The sequence below is a fragment of the Temnothorax longispinosus genome, chromosome 11 (genome assembly GCF_030848805.1).
Source record: "Temnothorax longispinosus isolate EJ_2023e chromosome 11, Tlon_JGU_v1, whole genome shotgun sequence".
NCBI classification, from domain to species: Eukaryota; Metazoa; Arthropoda; class Insecta; order Hymenoptera; family Formicidae; genus Temnothorax; species Temnothorax longispinosus.
The window spans coordinates 4,893,455-4,919,455 of NC_092368.1; the positions used below are offsets into that span (position 1 = coordinate 4,893,455).

Genomic DNA, 26,001 nt, shown 5'->3' on the forward strand with positions numbered 1-26,001 from the left:
GATGTGGTTAAAAAAGAGTTTGGTTTTTCCTTGGTTTGGTTTTGGTGGGTGGGGGGCTCTCGTCTGATAAAGATATATTGGGGGTGCTGCTTGGCACTTTACATCCAAGTAAGCTACTTAAGGTGGCTGCGAAGAGAAAAAAGCGGAATAAAGCTCGTAACCACGAAGAACGGGTAAAGGGCACAGACAAAAGCATCATGAAGAGTCGTGGACCAGAAGAGGGGGCACGAGAGTGAGTAGGAAGCGAGCTCCACGATGCAGCACGACGGCAAAACCCAGGCGTTACAGGAAGTATCCACCGACTCAGACAAGCCAACACACAAACAAACCCAAGACAGCCTATCGAATACACACTCTAAAGAACATACAAACAAAACGGACCGAGAGGGCCACATGCAGATGCGCAGGCCAGATGGAAGCGTAGCCTGTGCTCTTAAGTAGACTGGACATCCGCTGTATGGGACGGCGCCCCGCCAAATTGCCGGGGAACAAAGTTGGCCAATGGTTTGTGAAGCAAATAGCGAGGTGTAGAATCGTGATGGGGGGAACAAAACACGCAGGGGTTAGGCGAGATGGGGTTCGGGGTCACATCTGACCGATCCCGAAAACCACACAAAAGCGGGGAAGGCGGAAACAAGGACGGGGGGAAACCACACGGATGGGTGAAGAGTATGCTATAGTACAGTAGCGGTGAGGTCGCATTGGTCGCTGGAGGGCCTCGTTGTGGAGAAAAGAAAGGAGGCGAGAAAGTGTGACTGGGGGGAATAAAGGACGAAAATGGAACAGAAAAGGGAGGGAGTAAAGGAGTAAAAAACGTTCGAAAAAACGAAGGAAGAAATGGTAGTGCACAATCAAACCGAAAAGAAAGCAAAGGAGAGACACGTCCTCTTTGGCCGTGTTTATTGGGTGGGTGGGGTGCAGGCATGCCAGAAACAATTCTGTCTTTTCTTGTTTGTCCTTTGGGACACGGGGGACCTTTTTTCGAGTTTGGATGTTTGTCTTTTTTCTCACGAGAAATCACGACGAGCCCTTTCTAAAAGGAGACAGGCACTGTGTCTTTCTTGTGGCTTTTGTTTTTGCTGTGTCTTGTGAGAACCGCAAGAGGCGCACCGGCTTTTTTTGTATTTTGTTGTTTTTTGGAGGGGGCGTGGGGCTTTTTGTACAAACCGGGGGGGGCGGAACACACAGGGGCTTCCCGGGTGGTGTTGGCGTCGAAGGACGATTACCCGTGGCCATGGGGTTGCGGGGATAGGTCAATCAGGGTGCTACATGACGGCGTGTCCCAGGCTTTTGTTGTCGTGAGTGGCCTCATGGACCGTATAAAGTGTGGGAAGTGGGGTTTTGGTTGATGCGGTGTTTGGTATGTGGCGGGTTCATTGTATCATGGAAGGTGACACGGCTTTTTTGGACTTAGGGAACGAGGGTGGCGTTGGGGCTGGGAGGCGCAGGTGCAATTGGGGCAGGATTTGGAACAGCAAGGAGTTGGTGGTGGCGGCGCAAGGTTGTGCTATCTAACATTCGGCTCACAGATGGGGTAAGCGGAATAACATCGGGGCCTTTGTGGCCCGGCGAGGGATAACGTGGAGCTGAACGGCGCCTCTCCAACGAAGAAACTTGGTCCCGTTCGTGTCGCTGGGGGAGCGCTATTCGGGGCGTTGGGTGCTCGGATGGTAACGTTCCACCAAAGTTTGGACTACGGAGAAACTCCGCTGGGCTATCGTGGTACCTGTTGCTTCGGTGTATTGTACTCTTGTTCGGTGCGGATCGGGCTTTCGACTTTACGGAGTTTGGGGGCACTTGCCTGGCCCCTCCTAAGGAGATGTGTTGTGTGCTGATGGAGTTCGCGGCGCCGACAACCACGTTGTGACAAGCAGGGGCGTACATGAAAAACGGATCCTTGGTTGGGGGTGTGGGGTGTTAAATCTGTTTATCGGTCGGCTGGAGGTCTGACCTGCTAGTTTTGTGGTGGTGGATGGTGTGGGGCTGGCGCAGGTGGTTCCGGAGGGCAAGGCCCGGCGGGACGCTGAGCGCAAGCGGCAGAGGGAAGCCCCGGGAACAGATATCCATGCATAGCGCGGTGAAGCCTACATCAGAGAAGCCTCAACAATTGTGGCGGTCGGAAATGCGTGGGATCACGTAAGCTCGGGCTCGCCGAGTAGTTAAGGGGGTGTGTGGGCGGGTTTGGGAGCGCACAAGAGTAGGGAAGACAAAGAAATAAACAGAAGGACGAGGGACAAGCCATGGAGCGGAAGGGGGAGGTGGAAAAGATGGATAGGGATGCTGGTAGTGATCCGAGTGGTGGTTGGCTAGGTTTCGAGGGCGGAGACATGTGGGTTGTTGTTGGGGGTGGGTGGTTTGGTTGTTTGGGGTTGTTTGTGTTTGGGTGGTTTGGGCAGGGGCTTTACTGAATTAAAGTGTACGAGGCTCTCTCGATGGGCTAGCAAAACATGGGTGTCTTTAGAGGGTTTGTCGTTTTGGTGTATGGTGTTTGTTCGTGAGTGTTGCGAGGTTTGTGGGATGTGCCACTACAGCTGTGCGATGTGACGGTCGGATCGCTCTCGTTAAATGTGGTAAGGGAGAGGTTTGAACGAGGATGCGCGCCCCGAACTCCGTGCGTTAACCCCTCTGGGTCCCAAGAACATTAAATGTGTTGGTAAAAACTGTCATTGTGACGGAGTAAGGAGGCGGGACAACAGAGACAATTCAGGGGGGCTAAGGTAGCGATCCGCTCCGTGACGATTCTGGCAATGAGAGTGTCACGTTGTACGAGGTCCATAGTTTGACTCGGAATCCTAAGGAATCTGATGCTGATGACTACCGGAAACGTGCGATTAACTTGGTGCAATTTTGGTGTCTGGTTCTTCTGGCGGCTTGAGTGTGTGGGGTCGAAGATAGCGACCCCGTGGGCATCTAGACCCTTGTCTCGCACTTGTGAAGGTCCTGCTGTCACTGCGCCGTGGGGCTCGCACGAAAAGACGCCCGGTGGCCCCAAAAATGCGTGGCGCTCCACAGTTTCGCCTTTCCGAACTGCCGACTTCTTGCGTCGTAACTGTAACATCAATCACAGGAATATCTCAAGTAAAACAATCAAATAGGCAATATCCGATTCTTGTTTAATCTATTATTCGGGGGGGGGGAGGGGAGGGGTAGCGAGATATTAATTGCGAAATATTACTTTATGAGTTGTCAGATCTCAAAGTTGTGATAAGAGCGTTTTAAATCAGAAGCGGTTTGTGGAACTATAGAAGAACCGAGACATCAAATAGGAATGAAAAAGAAAGGATTTATGTCACTGATTTAATATAACGCAAAAGATTCCAAAGTGAGTTCTTATCGTGAGCGCATTGCACGTTGCATTTACGGTGAGAAGTCTGTTTGCGACTGATATACCTCGTCTATGCCCGGGCTCGCCGAGCTTCGCGGAGTATCCTCGGGCCGTGCATACAAATCACGGGATTACCGTCGCGAAATATGTCCGCCTGCGGAGTTAAATACCGCAGTTTCGCGTGTCGCCATTCGCCAATCGTGGCACCAAGTCGCGTAGCTTTCGCGACGCCGCGCGCGGCGACGCCGCCCGCGGCCGTCCACCGCACGATACTCGCATTTGTCAGCTCGACAGAAACTTTCCCCCCGGGACAGAGAGTTATTTTAAAATCTTTCCTTGCGCGGTCCGGAAAAAAAGAGAGACGAACAGAGGACACGAGCGGAGAGAGGGTTGGGGACGGGCTAAATAATGCGGGTTAAGTCGGCCAGCAAGATGAAAGTAAAGCGCTGGAGGAACACGAATGGCCGACGACCAAAGTACGACGCACAATACACCCCTGGCCGCTCTTATCTGGCTTCGGCCAATTTTTCACCGAACTTTCGCAATTCGTCATAGTCGAGGATCCCGCGAGGTGAAACTCTTCGCCTATCCCTCCCCCTCGTAGTCGCCCAGGCTCACGAAGATCCAATACAGACCGGGAGAAGTGCACTCGACCGAGAGAGTCAGATAACCCCTTAGTTCCCAGGTCAGAGCTTTCCGGAGACGGTATTAGGTCTCGCTGAAAGAAGGGGCGGCCACTCGCGCTATATTGTTCGTTATGACTTAACGGGTAATCCGCGAATACGGACGATGGTATATAATCTGATTTATCTCTCCTTCTCCAATTTATTTACCCCATAAAATCCGCTGTGCTTTATTTCTTTGTTGTAGACGAGTATATAAATTCTAGGACGCTTTAGATACGTAGAGAATATCGACTCTCGCAGCACTTTCAAACGTAGGGATGTTAAATTGTATTTCTAAACATGCTCACTCTTCCGCTTATTACGCATACGAAATATCTTCCCTTCGTCACCAAGACCGAGAAATGTTGTCTGTTCCCATTATTCGTATAGATCGTGACGCAGGTGCGTTCTGCTTCTTGTATGTGCCTTCAATTATAATCGAACGTAAGTTCGTAAGTCTAATCGAGCGACGTTGGCGAAGTTGGCACAATAAGACCCAGGCTCGATCGCGCCCGGAGCGTCGAGAACGACGCCGAAGTTTCGGCGTTGCTCTCGCACTGGGATCCTTGCGGTTGCCAAGACAAATTGGATCGGTTTTTAATGAGCACGATGACTCGTCGAGCAGGCTCAGCCCGCAAATTTACTGGCGCGACACGGCGCGACTCCCGGCGTTAACCCGCCTGTCGAGCTTGCCTCCGTGATTTACGCGGTCTACGTGAAATTTAAAGGGTCCGCGAGCACACGTCGACGGTAAAAAAGTCTAATTGCAATGGACGGCTACTCTCCGGGGGCTAAGCGAGTAAATCCCTCGCGGGAAATTTTATTTACGAAAGTCGCCTACGTTGTGTCGCGCGGATAATTAAGCGTGAAGGCGAATAATACTGCTAGCGGAACGACGTTGAAAAGCATGGCACTGCGTACAGCTGTATCGAATCATTTCGCTCTGATTAGAACGCGCGTTATTTTTTATATATATAATAATACTTTCGCAGAGAATTTGTATTTTTAACAATTATACTATATCTGTATTTATATATGTTCAATTTTAAAAAATTACGACTCGTTCAGCTATGACAATGAAAGAATAATTACTCTATACAGAAATAAATATTACGAATTCACGAATGAGAGCCATATACAGATGTATTTCACATATATATTATTTAAAAGTTAATAATTAATAATTTCATTTTCTATGATTAAACGAATTTGATTTTAACTATTTATATATTAATTAAATTTTGGTTTTTATTGAATATCCTTCATATTCCACAATGGGAACCTCACATTTTTACCTGGATATAATAATCCATTGTACGGTTTTATTCCAGTTAAAGTTTTTTTTCCAACTCATAAAACATATAGGTAAACGTACGTTTATACACCAATATGTAAACGCAGAGATAAATTATAAACTATATTAGATAAAAGATAAAATCACAGAAGCAATGTGTAACATGACATTCTATAAAAACGAAATTCATTTCGTGAACAAATTTGTCATCGCGTGAAATAAAAAGAGTTAAAAAAAAACATTATAATCTGCGCAAATTATTATACGTGTAAAATGTGCGCGTAAATGTATACAATTATAAATCGTAGATATACATTATTGTAAAGCGGAGAATGTACTTTTTAAGCGAATAATACACATGTGTAAATTAATATGTCGCGAAAATTTTGCTGATTAACGAAAATTAATATGTAAATAATTATGATTGTAATTCTCGGAATGTTGACGCATTTCAGAATATGTCACAGATATTTTTCAAATAATTATCATTCGGTGAAATTTTAATTAATGCTGTCAACGATTCATTAGTGCCGTCGGAAACAGCAACTGCGAGCAATAAAGCACGTCGCAATCGCGTACATTCCGTCATGCACTTTGATGGAGAATTTTTTCGTGACATATTCTACGTTCAGATTGTATTATTAATTCTGTTCAAGTGCAAGAATGTTTATAGCGCTTCAATGGAACATTTCCCCGTATAATTAATGCGTTTTTATTGTGTCGCGAGAGATTAATTATTTCTAAAAATTAATATATAAAAATATCACTTCCCAGACCTATATCACGAATGTTTTCATACACAGATATATTTGAGTTACAATGTAGATATAACATTTTTTAATTTTTATTTTGAGATAATAGGTATCTACCTATATTTTTACTAATATTTAAAATAATCATAGTTTTAATAAATTTTCTCTACATATCAAGGCTTATAATTAGTTTATTAAAAGAAAAATGTGAATTTATTGAATAATGATAAATGAACTATCCAAAACTGCTAAAAATTTTTTTAAATTTAAGAAATATTTGAATAATTTTAGCATATGCACTCTGATCCTGATCAAAACAACTATTTGAATTTTGTATTTTACAAAATAACATCATTATTTAATATATCATTATATCAGTCTTTATTTTATCATCTTTTACGTGAACACCATTGATCCAACTAGTTTTCGCTATTATTCGATAAAATTAGATAGAGAAACTTTAATCCGCAAGTGAGGGCGAGTGGTAAGAGGGATCGACACTTACTAGTACAGAGTGGAAAGAATTGAGACAGAATAAAAAGACAGATAGAAAATGGAATGGAAGTGGCAGATGGCTCCTAAACAAATTAAAATAATCGCTGGGTCCTGGCCGGAAGTTACGCCGGCACCACCGGTCTAAAAGAAGGTCTCCCATGAATACGGCGTTGGCAAAACGAATGTTGCGCGGAGGAGGGTGAGTCGTAAGGGGAACTTAACCACTCTCAGGACTCTTAAAAGGAGCTTAACTTCGCGCATAAAATTAAGGCATTGTAATTGCAGACGGCGTCGCCTTTGCGACAGCACGTTCCCCTCCCTTTTTCCCTAGATTCTTCCTTCCGTTACCTTCCTTTGCTGACCCATTCCTCGCAGCCATATTCCTCAGCTTTTCGAGTGAGTCTCGATACCGATCTTGTTCCCCCTTTGCCGATAAGGGAATACAATTTTCCCCCGCTATCTCTTCTGTCACGGCGAATGACGATGATAAAAATATATTTAATATAAGAGTATGCTAGACGACGTAAGTTCCTACCGGATTTATCTTAAATGGAAATATTGTGTAGAAATTATCAAAATTTTTGCTAAACTTTACATGAATCCTTTAAATTAATTGTCTTGTCGAAATTCTTTAGTCTTTACATAAATCTTATTGTTTTTACGTGCCATTATTCTATCCGCTTTGCCATAAATGCAGATAAATAAAAACATAGAGAATCAAAATATTGCGAAATCAATAAGTATATATGGCATATCGAGCGATTTAGAATAAAATGCGATCGTCTCGTCGATTTCCGTCGTTGTTCGTGAAATCCGTGCTCGTGCATGTTTTCACTCGGAAGAAATGTGATTTTCCCGGGGACAACCTCGTTACGCTTCGCATTAGCCGCGGAAGCCCTCCCGGACGACGATGATAAAATGATTTTTAATTGCAGCGGATGTGCGAGCCGGAGACGAGCACTGCCACCGCCGCAGGCTTCTCTTATGCAGATTACATCGCGGGATGAAGCATTAAATAAATCCCTCGATAAATCCACGATAAAATATGTACCAAGCAGTCTCCGGGGGGATCGCGGAACTATTTAAGTCGCTTGATAACGCGGTTGCACTTTATCGTTACCTGGAGACGCGCTGTTAAAAATCGTTGCCGTGAAAATCTAAATAACGAGAACGCAATCAATTACGGGATCGTGTGTAAAAAAAAAATATCTGTATATAAAGGATCTACTTTCAGCTATGGTACATAGAAAACGTAAATCTTTATTTTATTTTACGTGCTCTCCTAACTTTTATAAGTAAAACTTTAACTATTAAAATTATATTATTCCTATAATTAGCGATTATGCATTATGCGTTTTCAAATTCCAGTTTCCGGTTCAAACTCATTTACTACCGATCTATTTTGATAACCAATACAATGTCTAAACTACGTCGCCGTCGGCGAGCTTATATCGCTATCATTTACTGATTGTGAGACAAAAAAATAAATATTTCGCGAAAGCCTGCGGCTTACCTACATCGGATATGATTGGTTCGGTTACAAAGCGGACTTTGTTGATCTCGACGTAACGACTTCAACCGGACCGCCTGGACAATTTTGCACGCAGTATCGTCGCACGGTTCTTCGTATCCACCGGTTTCGAATCGCTCGAAATAACTATATATAATACTATATATAGGAAAACGCGCGCTCTTATTTCAATCCTTTTTCTCTGTCTCGCTGTATCCCTGCCACTGTGCCACTCGCCGTTTGCTGACCAAACCTCTCGTAGCAGTAGTCGACCTATCGCTACCATTGTACCTCTATTCAAATATCACCACGTTCCGTCATTATTCTTCCAAATGGGATTCATGCCGCGGCATAATGGGACAGAGATATCAATCCGATCGACGAATATAATATCCGATTACACAGCCGCAAATGGCGGCGGCTCTACGATGGCTCCCGTATATGCCTCCAGTCTGCGCATTAAATCGCAATGCGCAGGCACCGGGCACCGGATACTGCGCCACACACCGACCGATATTCGAGCAGAAAATCGAGAATCGATTTGGCTCACGAGCGAATTTCCAATAGCTCTCGACAACCCTTCGATCGCGGGAAAAACTCGCTCGAAAGCCGAACGAACGATCGATCGCGCTGTGCGCGCCGAAAGGGTGGAGTCCCTTGTATTCGCGCTTTATGCAGTCACAGCTCGACACATACAATACACACGAAGTCTGTGGATTCTATGCCCACAAATAAATCCGATGCGTGTAAATATATATTCAGTACTTTCAAAAGGTTTATAGGTTTCTGGAAATCAAAACGATCAATTATAAACAGATACTTAAATGTCCTACTGAATTTATTTGCCACAAAAAGAGATAGTCTCTAAATTAATTAACAGTCCGTAAGTTCGTCAATGTAACGAAAAATATCCTATTTTGTGTAAAAATTAAAAAGGACTAGTTTATTATTTTACTATACAAAGCGCGAAATATTATAATCGCCACGGAGACGCATACAATTATACGACGCGCTTAAAAGCCCGGGAAGAGCTCCCGTTCAGAGCCGTATTTACGAACGTGGTGCTCGCTCACAATGCCGCGAAATAGCAAACACCATCAACGTCGATTTAATTTCCTTCCGCGCGCTCGCGCGCGAACCCGTCGCGATATGGAAGAATCTGCGAGCGCGGAACAAAAGAGAACGATGGGGTAGAACGAGCGGAAGGAGCGATGCCGGGGAAGAGTATTGGTGACAAAGGAGCACGTCGCTGCCGCTGATGCTGCGGCGAGGAGAGTTGGAGGATGATCGGGAGGAGAATTTCACAATGCACTCGTTCCAGGCAATCCCGGAAGACGGATGATCGCCCTGTATCGACTATCCGCGAGCTTCCATCGGCCGTGCCGTTTCTTGCTTAAAGGGATTCCGTCGGATACCTCGAAAGTCACGGCCGAGTAAGCACACCGTACGTCGACGATTCGCTGCAGACGTCGTTGAATTTCACGTCGAATCACGTCGAATAATGTTGCAAGTGAATTGAAAATTGATTCCTCCCCGAAAGAAACGCGAGCTCTCGAGCGCTTGATGACTCTGACTAGCGCCGGTTCAGTCGGTTGTTTCCACTACTGCCACGGTGGAAGAGAGTAGTGGCAGTTTCTCGACGACGGTCAATATTTACTTATTCGGGTTAATTCGGCGTAGGATAGTCACTCATGAATATTATTTGGATGGTTATTTGCTTTAAGGGTGGATTGCTTATTCGCGTGACAGGTTTGCCAATTATTTAAGTAAATTATAGTAGGACTTAGCGTCTGTACATTCTGGAATAAGTAAATTATTATGTAAATTTATCTCTTTCTATCTTCCTCAGCTTTACTTTGTGTAGCATCGTGCAATCAATTTCTTATAATTTAAAAAATTCTCTTCATCATTATACCTTTTTACGATTACGATAAACAGGCGCTAAAAAGCATGAATTAAATAATTTTTAAATGTATTTCTTCATGAAATAAAATCAGAAAACAGTGGAAGATCCAACGCGTAGAAAGTAAAAAACGAACGACGTTCACATAAATTGACCGAAAAATTGGAGAGGCAAATGATAGAGAATAATGTAGAAATGAGATGAGTCGCGATGAAAAGAAATTTCTGGGCGTTATGATTGAGGCTAAGTTAGCGGCAGGTGCAGAAATTGTACGCGCGACAACGATGTTCGACGAACACGGAACATAATTCTATCGCGTCGGGGAATGCCGAATGGATGTTCGAATCGAATTCCAACCAAGATTGCGGCGGCAGTCGCACCAGGCAATTGGCGGGTCTATTTACGACGTCGGTCCGGGAACGCATCGAATGGAAGTCAGAATTATTGTATTAAGGTGGAAGACGGCAACCAGAATGTACGACGTGCATTATACTCCTACTTCATAAGCAGCGGCGTAGCGAGCACATAGAAAGAGCATATAAAATGTAAGAGCGAATTCGTACATTACACAGTAATCCCACAAATCTATATCTTCTTTTCTTTCGCTATGATAATAATGAGAAAGAAATGTAAAAGTAAAGAAATGAGCCTAAATAATTCTATCTACTCATAACCGCTGCGAATTGTAGCTTTATGTGCACTTATTTGCCCTTTGTGTATTTAAAATGAAAAAAACCTGTGACATATACTCCAAAGATAAGGAAGAAAGAACCAAGGAGAATATATATGTAACTGAAAAGAAGAGTTCTCATATCTGCATGCAAAATCGTAGCGTCTTACAAGGCGCGCCAAGTTTTCATGTCGCACGGTAAAGAAATCGAGTTTAATTTACCTCGTGAACTTAACGTGATTCTTGACGGCTAATCTAAGAAGATTACATATCCCGCGGGCATTTATATTACGTTTCTCACGTTTCTTTTAACTGGAACGCTCACTTGCGCTAAGACCCAGTTAAGAAGGTAAATAAAATAAGCAAATTACTTGGCAAATTGCATTTCCAAACAGCAAATTTCGCACGGAGGAAATATGCACGGTAAAACACGCAAAGCAAAAATGTCGGCATTTGTATACAGACTTAACCAACTTCTCTTTCCCCTCGTTTACACGCAGTTTTAGGAATTAAACATATTTATCGAGAACCAAAACGTTAATTTTTTTAAAACTCAAGAAAAATAAAATTAATAAAAATTAATCGGAATATATATTGCCTGTCTAAGGTCAAAGCAAGTTTTATAAATAATACGCATTTAATGGCTTTTTTGGTCGCAGTCTTTATAACGAGAAAGTAACGCTAAAGTCACGTAAATAGGGATGGTTTATTATCATCTAAAGATGCTTTTCTCCTAAGACTACTACAATAAGGTAATTTATATGTAAATGTAATTAAACTGACATCGTTGTAAAAGTTTGCAGAGAACGTTCATTGATAAGGGAACATTTGCGGTTCTTCCGACATTTTCTTTCCGCAAGAACTTCCGCTCTTAAATAGTATTATTAATAATATTTAATTGTAATTTTTAACTGTAATAATAAATAAAACCATGGCATGATATCTATACAGAAAACTGCCAGTAAATCCTCGCGCTATTTATTTTCAATATTTTTTATGCTAATTATAGTGCAAAACTAAAAATTGCAGTAAAAATTAAATATTAAACTAAATTTATATATATTGTTAGTCTAACAATATATTAGACTCGTCCTGATGTACTTATAATTTCCAGTTAGAAACGTGATAAAAGATATTTCCCAGATTTCTTCATCTTTAACGGAAGGCTAACATATACAATTTGTCCGTCACTATCTCGAGGAAAGAATCCTTCGCCGACATCGAGAGAAATTTCATATCACAAAATTTCACCTAGAAACGCACGAGTGTGTTGAAACGGATCTTTCTCTATCTCTCTTTCTCTCTCTCTCTTTCTCTCTATATCTATCTCTCTTTCTCTTTGCAAAGCATCAAATTAATGAGTTACCGAGAGGCAAGTTTCCGCTTTGTAGAACACAAGAGACACAGTATAAGAGCAAGAGAGACGAGGGAAGAGAGCGAAGACCGAAAGAGAGAAAGAGCGAGAAGACGAATGCGCGAGCGGTGCGTAGGAGAATAGTGCGCGACGGTATTCACTAATTAATTACCTGCGAACTATATGTGACCCGTGGTGGAAAAATTCATATCTCCGTACGAGCTACATGCTCGCGTTCATACCCGCGGGGAGAAATTTATCGCAAGAAGCGGCGGATCCGAGCCGACGGTTCAGTCGCCATGGCAACAGTGTTACCGCTTTTGCTATCCAGCTACTGATTCAAATTATGCACTGTCATGCTAATTATTATGACGAGAAAAAACATAAAGTGGTAATTTGATGGTAGCATTCCCCCGTGACAAAAAAGTTGTTTTAAATTTATTTACAGGATATTTGTAAATTCAGGGGTGTTTTAAATAAATGTTTATTTTTTCTAAGAAATTAATAATTCAAGTGTCAGTGTTTATTATAAATAACTGATAATCGCTATAATTAGTCTTCAATCAACGTTGCATAATTAAAGATTGAGTTTAAAAAAATTATTAATAACATAAATTTATTACCATAGTATTTTACATCATTTTACATTATTTATATTGAGAAAAAAAAGAAACTACTTACTGAAAAAGAAAATACGAGTAAATAAAAACGTTTCTGAATGCATTAAAATAAAGATGCGACGTTCATGAACCTGCGTTTTAGCGATTCCTATCATAATAATGGAGTTATGAAAATTCCGCAAGTTCGCCAGAGGATTCCTTTGATCACCGACGAAGAATAAATACAACTCCCGAGTAACGTCTTTAATTCGATATAAAAAACACCAAAAACATTCTTCGTCTTTGATCATCCGTCGTGCCAGCGAAGGACTTTCTCCTCGAGTCATGCCGTGAGGAGTGTTTTTAGAAAATCGGAAATTGGATTATTCGGAGTTCAGAACCGCAAAAGTTAAAGCTTCTACAAATAAAGAAAGGGAGAAATAAAATGAGAGAAGAGGAAGAAAAGATGTGAAGGGAGAAAAGAGTTCGCCAGATGAAGGAACGCTTCAAAGAAACGTTGAAGAGAAAAGCCTTCATTTATTGTCGAGAAAAAAAACAACGAACCACTTTTTTTTCTTTCGAAACGCGATCCGGGATTATGGCGGGAATCGCGATCGCTATCGGGGACAGAGACGATGATCACTCCGGGGAAATCAAAATGGGGGACGATGCTGAGAGCGCGCCGTTGTCCAAGAATGACGAAGGCGACGCGGATCGTTTCGTGTTACGAGAGGAATGGTCGTCATTCGGTAACGGCACGGCGGCACGTGATAGCGAATGACGACAAAAATAAACCGAGAGCCCTCGTCCCGAGAGAAACGTATCAAATTTTACTATCGCCAGTCTTAATATTCGAAACAAGTTAGCAAAACGACCGGGAATTAGCACTGTTCCGTAAAAAAATTCTCTGCGGTTTTTGTGGCAAAACTTAGTAGGCTAATTATAAAACTTTTAAAAAGTTATTTGTAATAGTTATTTGTATAGCTAAAAAAGTCATAATATATGGATAACTAACATTTTCTGCAGCAAGAACAAAAGGTTTTGCTACTATTGCTAAACTATAGCTCTTGCTGCAAAAAATATTAGTTATCCATATTTTACGACTAAATTTAGCTAAATTTTTTTTCGTGAAACAGAGTAATAATAATAATAATAATAATAATTATTATTATTACAAAAATATATAGACATTATCAGCGGCTGAGATAATTTCATAGATATCCAGAAATATTGATTATCTGATCTTCTGAATTAATATTTCGTCAGTTGGATTCATTACCTTGTTCCATCATCTTGCTTTACATCGTAAGGATTTGTTCAGCTTGTTCTTAAAATTTGATTACTCCCAAAATTGTTGACCTTAGGAATACGCGTCGCGTAATATCGTTAATTCAGAATTACATTACAGATTTCAAAGTTGTAAAATAAAGCGAAAAGGGAACCGCCTCTGTATTATAAACTCGCCGTAATAACGGCGTTTAAAACTCGGTTAAACACTACAAATAGCAATCAAAAAAAAGATCCGAAAAAAAGAGAGCGATTCCATTGTGTCGCGTATCCAAGAGCCATCAGCTCTTGATGAAACGCGTGACTTTTGCTTTCGAACCGGGGCGAACCGCGGTTTTCGTGTTTCACGTGAAATATCGCGTGCAAACCACGCGTGCACACACCACACACAAACATCCACACGCGCGCGCATACCGCTGCTCCGTTTTCGCGCAAAACTCCGCGCTGTACTATTTTTCCCGTCATCTCGCCGCAGTTAAAATGCTCGTGGTGAAAACCTGGGATAAACACGTTTGAATCCTTGCCAGCTGTTCATCGGCGTGGCGTGGCGTGTGCGTGTTAAAATATATATGACGAGTGGTTGAGGGGGAAAAGGAAAAAGAAAAAGGAGGACTGTCAGATCACGTACGAGCGCGGCATTATGCGGGAGTGAAAGAATCGATTTGACGTTCGGGCGGGTTGACGTGCGCTTCCGTAATGCGCGTCAAGCCGGCTGCATTTAACGTTTATCGACGGGAAATGTGGCGAAAAAGTTGACGGTGGTACGCGAGCGAATGAGCGAGCGAGCGATGTCCGCTTTTTTTTTCTCTCCACATTCCTGTCGATCCCGCATTCGAAATGTCGATTGCATTTTCTGCAGAATCGCTGATGCAAACGTCGTCGTTATGGCCGGTTTACGATGAAAGAAAGCGCGAGAGATTGTAACGCCAACTCCCGCAACGTCAGTATATCTTTTGAAGGGAAAAATTCCGGATGGAAATATATTCGCGTGTTCCAAATTCTCGAAACTTTTGCGCCTCGGCTCTCTTAACTTCGAGACCCTCAATTCGCAAATTGTGTCGGCATTTTCAACACTTAACTATCCAATCGTCCACGTGCGCGGGCTCTCGATCGGAACACTGTTCGACTTTCGAAATGTCAATTAAACAAGCTCGCGAAGCTAATGGCAAAATGCCGATCCTGATTTTAACGCGCTCCAGTATGCACTGCCGGCAGGCCAAATGCGCAAACGAAAGACCGACGCGGCGCGCGGCGCGCGATCCGTTCCGCGAGCGCGAGCAAATAGGTCGCTACATCATTTGTGGTCGGGGGGGGCCGGGAGGGAATTAATTTCGTACTAAGCGGTCGGGGATGGGGAGGAGGGTTATGATATCGCAAATTGCAAATACTTGATACGATCGTGAACGGGCCAGCCATATGATTTATCGAACGCGCCGCACCGGGCATAGTATCGGCTCTATACCTCGGGATTGACATCATTTATTAGACGTAGGAAACGCGCTCGCGCTCGCGCCACGGCCGATGGAAACCGCAACGATATCGCGGCCGCAGCTGTAAACGAGGTCGTCGACCGATGAATGGTCGACCGGTCGCCATATCCATCTGCCGGTAGTTACGGTGGATCATCAGGACGAGCGATTTCGATGTTCCTACGGCCGGCCGCCGCCGCTCTCAGTTATCGCTGAATCTCTGCAGTTCGACAGTGTGGCCGCGCGAGCCGAATGCGGTCGGCACCGCAATGATGACTAAATACCTGGACCGGACCGAATTGGCACCCATCCGCCCGCCAGCAGGACTGCGGGACTTCAATGACGCGGCTGCACCCATTACGGCGTCTTTGTAGCAATTTCGGCTAACAGATTCGCCGAATGAAACTGCGATCGGCGATAGCTCGCTGCTTTGTTAGATCTATTGATTTCTCTACGTATATGCGCCTATGACGTTCCTATCGTTGCTGCTACGTTTTACACCTAATTAGTGTTAGATCCAATAACGATACGGTCTTACACAGCTCGATTTCAAGCTCGATTGAGTTAATTTAACTGCTTGGAAACAATCAATGATTTTGTTTCACTACATATTCGAATATTAACATGAAATATGATATCAATAAATATCTAAAATGTTTAATCTATTAATTATTAATTTCATGGACATCACCATACATCACATTTCTTTCCGTTTTATGCTGAGCAACTCTATAAATTATTTCGTGCTCGGGACGAGTTATGATTTTCATTACATTTCTACCGACATTGTAGCGTGTAATCAATTTAGAGTTCCTTAACTTTCATGGTTAGGAGAAGCTTATACGATTACACTTTGGCCGTATCTATTCCCATCTCGGTTATGGCAAAATCTATGTCGCGCACCGGTGCTCGTAGACTCGCTGCGGTTAGTCCGCAGTGGTAGCGGGCATTGGAATCCGCCAGTGGTCGAGGAACGAGTGTGGTCGGATTGTGGTATCGACAACGTCTTCGCTCACTAGACAGTATTAACTCCTACACAGTTCGCAATCCGTACACAGGATCCTTTTTTAATACTACCTATCGATTAAATTGCATGAAGAAACAGGCCTCGGCTTTAATTACCATTTTAACCGTATTTTACCGTAATTACATACCCCTGCGTTTGCCAAATAAGCTCTTTTATTATTTCGTTTTTTGAATTTCAATAATTTATGGAAATAGCGATACGGTAAGATAAATATAACTTTGAATTGGTTTCCAATAAAGCTTATAATCGCTTTAAAAAGCGGCGACAATTTATATATACCGATCCTCATAAATTCATTGCTAAAACGCTAGCCATTGTTTCTGTCACTTGAAAATACGGTGCCCGCTTAGTTTTAATCTACCGTCATTATTGTCGCAATCGACCTCAGAAATAGCCCAGGTAATGACCCCTTTGTTTCACGCGGCCATGATTTTGTTCCGGTCGGTCGACGTAGTTATTTTAATCCGGCGCGGAGCGTCAATAGGGAGGATAACGACGCGTAAAAATCGCGCGTAATAACGAACAGCACGGTTTGCCGGTTCGAGCGTATCGCAACGAGAAATCCGCTATTATGTCGCGTAACTACGCGGACAATGGCAGGATAATTCCAGCCGGTGGTACGCGCATCCGGCCACGTGCGACACACGCTCACACATGCACACACGTGTGTTCGTGCACACAATATGCACGTTTATCCATCCATGCTACGTAAGTCGACCGCACAATAGGGATGAGAAAGCGGAGGACAATTGACTGGTCGATCGAGAACATTTCCGCGCGGGGTTGCGTTTAACTGATTGCGGTACTGGCGACACTTGATGTCGCAAGCCTTGTCGATATATCAAACGGTGACGTCCGCGTGTCGGATTCGTAATCCCTTTATAGAAATGGGATCTTGACTGTGATAACAAGTGATTTCGCGAACGATATCTCGCACGGCGTTGGTGGCGGTATAAATTACGTTTCGCGCGCGCGCTTTAGGGAAATTATTTCAAGACACGAGTTTAAGACGATTGATAGGGAATGTTTTACGATATTTAACGAGCAATAAAAGAACATTCGAAAATTAAAATCCAAGATCTTCGATAGTTTTCGATCTAGCATTGAACGGGACATACTCTCGTATATTCAGCCAATCTTCCTTCCTTCTTTGGACATTTTTCGGAAGCTCAATTTTAGCAAAAGTAACACAGTTTTATTATTGCCAACAACAGCGCGATGATCCCCAAGGCAAACATTGTCGCTCACCGTCGACGATGGAACAGCAGACTTGACGTAATCCTAACACCAATTGAGATCGTTTCCACAACGGCGCGGTGACGCTACGGCGACGTCGCGCGCCGCCCGCGAGTTGCGGCGTTAACACCTGATGTCAGCCCCATCATCATGTCAGCGCGATCAGCACTTCCGTTCGACGGGGACAACCTCGAGCATTCGCAGCTGCCTGCCGCGAAACTCGCCAAGTTTCCCTCGCGCACAATTGATCCAGTCAGCGTCAGAAGGAATTACGCGGAATTCGCGCGCGCGCGCGGAAACTCGGCGAGAGATCCCGCCGATGAAGGCTGCAATAACATACAGTACACACGATTGTGTACTGTACTCACCAGAGACTACTCCGCTTTGCGTTTGCGGTAGACAAAATTTGCATAGGTAGACGCGTTCTACATACCGAGTCGTCTGCATGCGTTCAACGGGTCGTCTTCTTCGCGGTTGGAAAAATGGACGGTAAAACAAATGTAAATGTGATTAAATTCCGCAAAGGTCTTTCTTTTTACCAACGAAATTAACGTAAATATTCCTCTGCCGGACTAGCCGAGTCAATAAGAAAACAAAATCTTGTTTTACTTTTGAAATCATTATTACCAACGCGCAGGACGCGTACAACGAAAAAGCGAGGAAGAATTAAGATAGGATCGTACTAACACGGTAACAGAAGAATATTTTACGGGGAGAGCTTGACGAGGGTATCGTTGGAGGATTTTCAGCCAACAGATTTACCGAGGTGACGTTATTATCTTGCAAGCTTTCGTGTACAAGGTAATTTTCAAGCATGCTTGATCGATCAGAACTCGTGGTATGCTTTTTGTACCATGCATATTAAGCGTTAAACGAGTGTTATTTCGTAATCAAGCAGGAAACATACATCAATAAATATTTACGATATCGTAAATATATCGATAATGTCCCGAACATGCATTATTGCTGTAACGACGCGGCTTTATAATATTGGACGTAAACACGTATTGTTCGATCCAACAATTAGCCATAAATTATCGCTCCTCACAATCGACCTTTTATAATATGCGTACGCGAACAAATTTTCAGTACACAAAAGCGATCGCGCATTTCAGACGAATTTTGCCAATGATACTGTAATTTCACTATTATCATACGCGTTAGATAATGGAATATTTATGCCTAAAAGGTCATCGCATATTTGAAATTTCCTAATAACGTGATAATTATTCTTATATTTTTTACAATAGAAAATTTTATAATTAAAAGATCAATAAAGCAAAGTGAGAGTTATAATTTAATTTAATCAATTATACACTATGAATGAAAAGCTTATTTACAAAATAGTATGTATTTTTTGAATAACATTTTTCAGAAAATAAAAATATTGTCTTAAATATTTTTTATTAATTTAAAGAGATAAATTTTATTTAATAAAAATCAAGGCATTGATAGTTTTTCAATCAAAAATACTGAAAATCAAAGAGACTCTTTCGAAGATTAAATATCCGATGTATAATTCTGCTAAGCCTTATCATTCACTTAAATTCTATTTGCAATGACTATATATGAGAATATTAATTTGAGGCTTAATGGGGTGTCTGTCGGAATTGAAATTTTACCCGTGACTGGTTGTGATGAGATAGAAATGATTTTATCGAACGAAAGGGAAAAAGCGTGTCGCTGCGTAAAAACGCAGGATCGTTCGATTCGTATCTACGTCGCAGTCGAAAATGCAATCACGACGTGTTCGTTTCAAAGGGCGCTGGAGATCGAGGACGGAGCGGCGGAGGATAAAAGGGATGGGAGAAGTGGAGGGCGATGGGGTAAAACTGCGTCCCGGCTGCGATATCACGTTGCTCGCGTTTAAGGGGTTTGAGGGCACGCCCGTTTGCATTCGCGACGAGTATCCCGCATGGTTTAAGCGCCCTCGCCAAGTGGCGTTCTCTCGTTAGCTGATGCGCCTGACGCTAAGTGCGTGACTACGCCGTATAATCTACCGATGCATGTAATTGAAGAGCTCGTGCTATTTACTTTTCTACTATCCACGAATCATGGTTATTCATTGTAAAATTATTGCCGTTGAAGCTTATGCAGTTTATGTATGAGTACATTACGGATTATTGTATCTTAATTCGTCGTATTTTGTCATACGAAACTAAATTTGGATTTGTAAAAGGTAGAGAATGGTTTTGGAAAACATAAAATACATATTTTTTTGAGCTAACAGACTTCAAAGTATTATATACTGATAGTAAAGTCCACGATTTTGATTCATCTATATTAACATAAAAATGTAAAAAAATAATCACTGCACATGCAATTTAATACTTGAGGCAATAAATAATATGCAACATGGAAACAAAGTTTTGATTTGTGCGAACGTCAGGGAGAGAGAGAGGCACCGTAATTCTTTTTTCGAGTGTGGGTCGTCTATAAATCCTAATATTTTTATCGTGAATCATACATTATTCGGGAATGTACACAGCTCGCGCGCTTTTAGTAGGTCAGTGTATCATTTTATTCGCGCGAGAGAACGTTCGCTCGTAGTAAACGCAGCTCGTTCGGCGAACGTCGGGACTTTAAAGAGAATTTAAAGCTCCGCATCCCCACAAGGAAATGATCCGTTGGCGCGCGGACGAAGAATGGTTTTGGAAAACCCGTTTTCGTGGCGCTTACTGCCGCAACGATTTCGCGGCTACATTTTACGACGACACAGAACACCGCAATTGTATACCGTTAAAACTAAAATATCGTCGCTGAGATAAAACCGCAGCTCCTTCAAACGGGATGCCGTTTCTCTTTCGGATCACTGCAGTTTTCTCTCCCCGACTTGTCCTGATTGAACTGCGTTCATCTAACTTTGTCCTAAATCCATAAAAAGAAATTTCGATGAATCTATCTAATTAGTATTTAGAAATGTATAAATTCCGCATAAAGAATTTACACGCGAATCACGTTAAAATTTCACCGAAACTGTCTGAAAACTATCTTCAAAGTGCATTCAAAATAAGCGACTCGTATTATGTTTACCGTCGAAAAGTACCTGTAAGAAAAATCGAATCCGGACACCTTCCGTAACGATGTTAACAACTCGCCGGATTAAATAAAGCGCAATATTCTTGCCGTCCATCGAAATTTATGCGGCGGAACTGCTCTCGGTCCCATCGCGTTATGCAAAACGTGACACTCTGCGTAACTCGATAATGTTACAACGAAAAGAAATTCGCGGTCGTGCAAGAAACGCTATTTATGGCGATGCAGCTGCAATCACGCTGTCGGAGAAATCTGTTTACAGCACTGCCAGTGCTTTCCGCCCGAGTCGACTCTCTCAACTCGCAGTTCTGTAGGTATGAAATCCAATAATAACGCCACGACCGTTCGGCACACTCTTTTTCAAAAGCCTGTTTTCCGCACATAATCGCATATCCAGTTTTGTGGGGGAAAAAAACGCTCAGGGCAAAAGCTTTCGTTTTTTTTTTCGGCACAATATAAAAAAAATTGGACTCGAAATCATACGCGTCACAAAAATAAAATAGAAAATACTGAACAAAAATGCAGTGATGTAATAACACTCATTTTTTATTTTTGCAATTATTTGCTGGTATCTGACCCAGATAATTAGAACTTTTAGTTTTTTGAAGAGGTACAAATGTTAATTAAATGACATACATTTTACTAGTGACATCGTGTCATTTGATATCGCAAAACTTGTAGTCCCACACAAATTCGTTTTAGTTATAAAATAGTTACAAGGCGAGCAATTTTATAGAGTCGAAGTAAATAACAGCAACAAAGAAATTTTTGCAATTTTATTAGACGCGATGGCAAATAAATAAAAATGCACGTGTTATACGGAATACATTCCATGTGCAAAAGAAGGCCGAAGTGTTTTTCGCGATAAAAACGCAAGGTGCTTTCAAGCTCGATCGGTGATCCGGATTTTATGGGGTTGCTCAATAAAGACGATATTTACGAGGATCGAATTGGCTGTCGAACGAAGTAACGTATAACAGATGGAACGTGGGGCCGATTTGTGGCTTAACGAAATCCTTGCCCCATCGTAGTCTTGCTCGTATTCGAGGCTTTCGTGTACATCGCGACGACGTACCGGAACGGTAAACTAACAGGATGTACAAGCAACGAGATCGAAAACGTGGAAATCGAAAGGTGGAGCGCACGCCATCGCATCTCGAGTCTCCAAAGTCTTGGAGTTTCTTTCTCGTTTGCGGACGTAAAAGGTTCGCGTCCGCGAAAGACTAGAAAAGTCGTTAGAAACATAGGTACTTAGTATAGAGTAAAATAAATGAAGCTTTCGTTAGTTCATATTTATTGCTTCTTAAAAATGCATTTTGTCAAGAATACGATCAAACATGTTATGGATCATGTAACAAAAAATGCACTAATGTTATTTTAATACCTAACGATATGATGGAGATTTACCAAAATTAAATTTAATTCAAAATAAGTAGCTAACAGTATTGATGATTATTGATATACCCGCAGCTCGAATCGAGACCGACATATTCGACACATGTCAATACAAGAAGTTAGATCATATGAAATGTCGATAGCATTAAATTTATCCGGCGAATTTAATTAACTACTAAATTATTTTCATGTAAAATTCCAATCGGAGATGCGTTTTGTGCGACGGTGCTCAAACAACGTTCCACCGAATATTCATATTAAAACGAGTAATATCACGGTTGCCACTTGACATAGCAATATCAATAAAGACCAGACAATGCCGTCGTGGTAATAACCGAATGAAGTTATTGCAAATTATCGTTTTATTCCGCAATTTGATACGCGATCGTAACGTGACGCAAATGACTCGTGACGTTTACTCAATAACGACGTTATTTCGTAACTGACGTGACTTTTTCTGTAACGTCGCCGCGAGAAAAATCAAAACGACATGTGATGTAACGTTATGCATGTACAATCGCCTTGCGACGGATATACGTAAGGTATGAGTGTCTTCTCGCGAAAGAGACAACAAAACAATTTTATAGACAGAACGCGGCAGAGTATTATTCAATAGCTATCATTTAATTTTGGCTAAACTAATTGTCGTTAATTTAATTTCGTAATTCCGCATCTGCTTATTTATGTGTAATAACAATGAGACTCGAGTAAAAATTGATAGCGTCAAAATTATATAACTGTAATTCACCGTAAAAAACGGATACTAACGATTTATCTTAGGAAGGCGATCTCTAATATCGCATATAACCGCCAGATCTGCGCATTTGCCGCGCTATCCGTGTTACAGCCGAGTTCTTTGAACGGTTAAGTCCGCTTAGAAATCTATGGCGCCATAGAGATTCGCGTCGAGACCGGGCGAACGAGCGCTCCGGGGGCCATCGTTCATAAATATCAATGCGACTTACCTGTACAGAGGTTCGCCGCTGTCCTCTTTGAACCAGAGCACCATGGAGACGGCGTCATTCGACTCGCGGGGCTGTATGTTACATGGCAGAATCGTCCTCTGGCCCGCAACTCCCTGTATCGACTCCACGGGTACTGAAACACACATCGACGTCTCATTCAGAGGAGCGTTCACCGTCAGCGCGCGAGAAAACGAAGAATAATGAAGCGAAGAGAAATCGTCGGATAACAAAGAGTTATGGATTTTTTAGGCGGCCCGTACAACGACCCTCAAATCTCTCGAGAGGATGTCGAAAGCTCATTCTGATATCACTGACAAGATTTCCAGATATCGTAAACTCCATATTTTACCAATCTCGGGGTTTCAGCGTATGATGTATACTTTTTCTCGCGAGATATTCAAATCTCGTGCGATTCCTTATGATTATTTAATGTTAATATTAGAGGAATCAAGCGTATCCATACTCTCGTCTACTTATGTGTGACGTTGTTTTCGGGATTACACCACCTGGGAGACTCTTCATAATTTAAATATAGTATAATATTCTGATACGATATTTTCCTGATACCGTGACAGGATGTATTGCAAATGCGCGTTTTTCGCTTCTATATATGTTCAAATTATTTATATAAATATAAATTCAAGATTTAGGAAAACATATATATATATTTTCGTACATGGTCCGCGATTTCTAGATTTCATTCACATTTACGATTGCTATAACTGTAGCAATATCAAGCTGTAATTCTAATGTTAACGTTTCCGCAGAAACATGGAATATTATCTTCTTGTTCATGTTATATGATCGATACTAATACGTTTCAATATGATGCAGGATATATGTACGTACCGCGCAATACATACATAAATCATTCAAGCGAATAATTGATTTGTAAAATTATAATGCTCGCGGTTTTTAAATGAACAACCAGCAATAAGATTAACTCAGGTATGAAGAAAATCGATTATGTCATTTGAAGTGGCTTCTTAAACACGGTTCACGACACTTTCTACTCCGTCGCTCGTCGACGAGTATTTCTGACAATAATGCAGATTTTTATCGAGTAACTTCCTTTTATCTCCCACAAAGACTCATGAATAATCCCTTGGCGTACTCTCCTTTAATAATTCTTATCCCCGCTAGAAATGTTTCGATCCGCACTAATAGTCATGTCGTTTTGTTGGAGCTAATAAAGCGTGACCTTTGATCTTTCACAGAATGCAATGAGATACGATATTTGTGCTAATTAGTGGCAACAGTAATATCAAAAAGGCATTTTCTCTATTTATTACGAATCATTAATATTAATGGATTTAAATAGAAATTTGACATATAGAGCGTAATAAGTCGTATGCTAATTCGACCCTGTCAACGTTGGCAGATAAAACAGTAAATTTTCACATAAAATACTTCATTACTAATAATATGTAGTATTAGAATAAAAATACTACTGCTCTTTAATTTTTATTTAGAATGAAAATTTATGTATATCATATACACATACAGGTAAATAATGACATCAACGGAAAGAGGAAATAAACTGTATCATTACTCTATCGTCTGAAGTTCTATAGCAGTTACAGACGTGGAAATGTGCATGTGCGTCGTGGAAACAGACGCGATGTAGAAAGTTCGTGAACGATTTTGGATTTTATTTTTCCGTAAGGCCGTAAAATGAGAGTTCTACGAAAAAGGAATTTTGCGGCATCTCGACAATTCCTTGCTCAGAAAACTTGCTCAAATCGACGCCGCGCCAGAGAGAGTCGACGATAGGATGGCCCTGTGCATGCATTTTCGTCACAAGAACATATATTACATTTATGCTGGCGTTACAATAACTTTATAGAAGTATGTGTGCTTTTGGGAGCTATAGAGAAATTGTGCAACCTAAGAGCCACCGATCTCAACAACTGTAGTGCATACGTTGTCACACATATACACACACACATACGCACACGACATGATATTTGTTTAGATTTGCCTATTTTCCGAAAGAAAACTCAAGACATCTTAACATTTTCACATTTGTATAAAATTTTCCATGTAAAAGAGAGAGAGGGAAAAAAGAATATATATGTCAAAAAAATCTTAAGAGATATTTTAGTTTTCAAACTGCAAGTATGCTGTACAATTAAAGTACATTTACGTAAAGTAGTTTCCTAGATATTCAATCTTTTTACTTATCCTGAAATTATTGACTTTTCATTAACAGAGCCGAGGTCGTAATCGATGAGAAACTTTGCTTTCTGTGTATAAGTGTCTTATGGACTAGTCAGACTAGTGGTTCAATGTAAATTGAAGGAAAGAAATAAAATAGTAAGATTATAGCTAAATAAGTTAAGTTTATAGTATATAACGAGGTATATATATATAGATCTGACGTAAAAGATTCTAAATTATGTGTATTGTATGATCCACGAATGGTTGAACTCACATAATTTCGAATGTGCTTGAATGAGCGGCAAGCAATAATGCGCAAGAACACACGATATATATGTGGAAATGCGGGTATCTCAATATTTTACGATACGATTTTCTGCTTCGGAGGGATTTATAGTCACGGCTGATATCTTGCGAAACGAAATATCGTCGTCTATACCAAATAGAAGCGACGATGGCGGTTGCGGCAACAGTTGCATCTGAAAGGTTGCGACGTCGTCGTCGCGGATTTTTACGCTTCGGAGTCTCTCGCCGAGCATGTAACAAGTTATCGATACACGAATTACACGCCGCATTGTACGGTGTGCTAACCTGATAGTTCCTTAGGACTCTAAAAACTTCTTCGAACGCCATGCATTTTTTATCGCTCGATGCAAATGTATTTTGCAAACCGCCGCGCCGATCAAAATACGTCGATTAAAACTTTGAAACAGATTAGTTTTTCCACACACCTGCTACAAGATCTGATTATTCCCAGCAATAATCAGATTAAATTTGATTATACTTGATACAAATTTATATCATATCTATTTATTTATTATATAATACGGATTTAACGTAACTTCGATGTATACATTCA

The 26,001-nt window shown here is 41.6% G+C and overlaps 1 protein-coding gene across 1 annotated transcript in view; it reads right to left on the reverse strand.

Annotated features, from left to right (window-relative positions):
* Window positions 1-26,001, reverse strand: part of LOC139822586 (nephrin) — a 196,698-nt gene that overhangs the window by 136,973 nt on the left and 33,724 nt on the right. The window contains exons 3-4 of the mRNA XM_071794433.1: window positions 22,983-23,115; window positions 2,951-3,049 (exon numbers count right to left, since the gene is read on the reverse strand). Of these exons, the coding sequence (XP_071650534.1) occupies window positions 2,951-3,049; window positions 22,983-23,115 (232 nt within the window). The remainder of the gene's footprint in view (window positions 1-2,950; window positions 3,050-22,982; window positions 23,116-26,001) is intronic.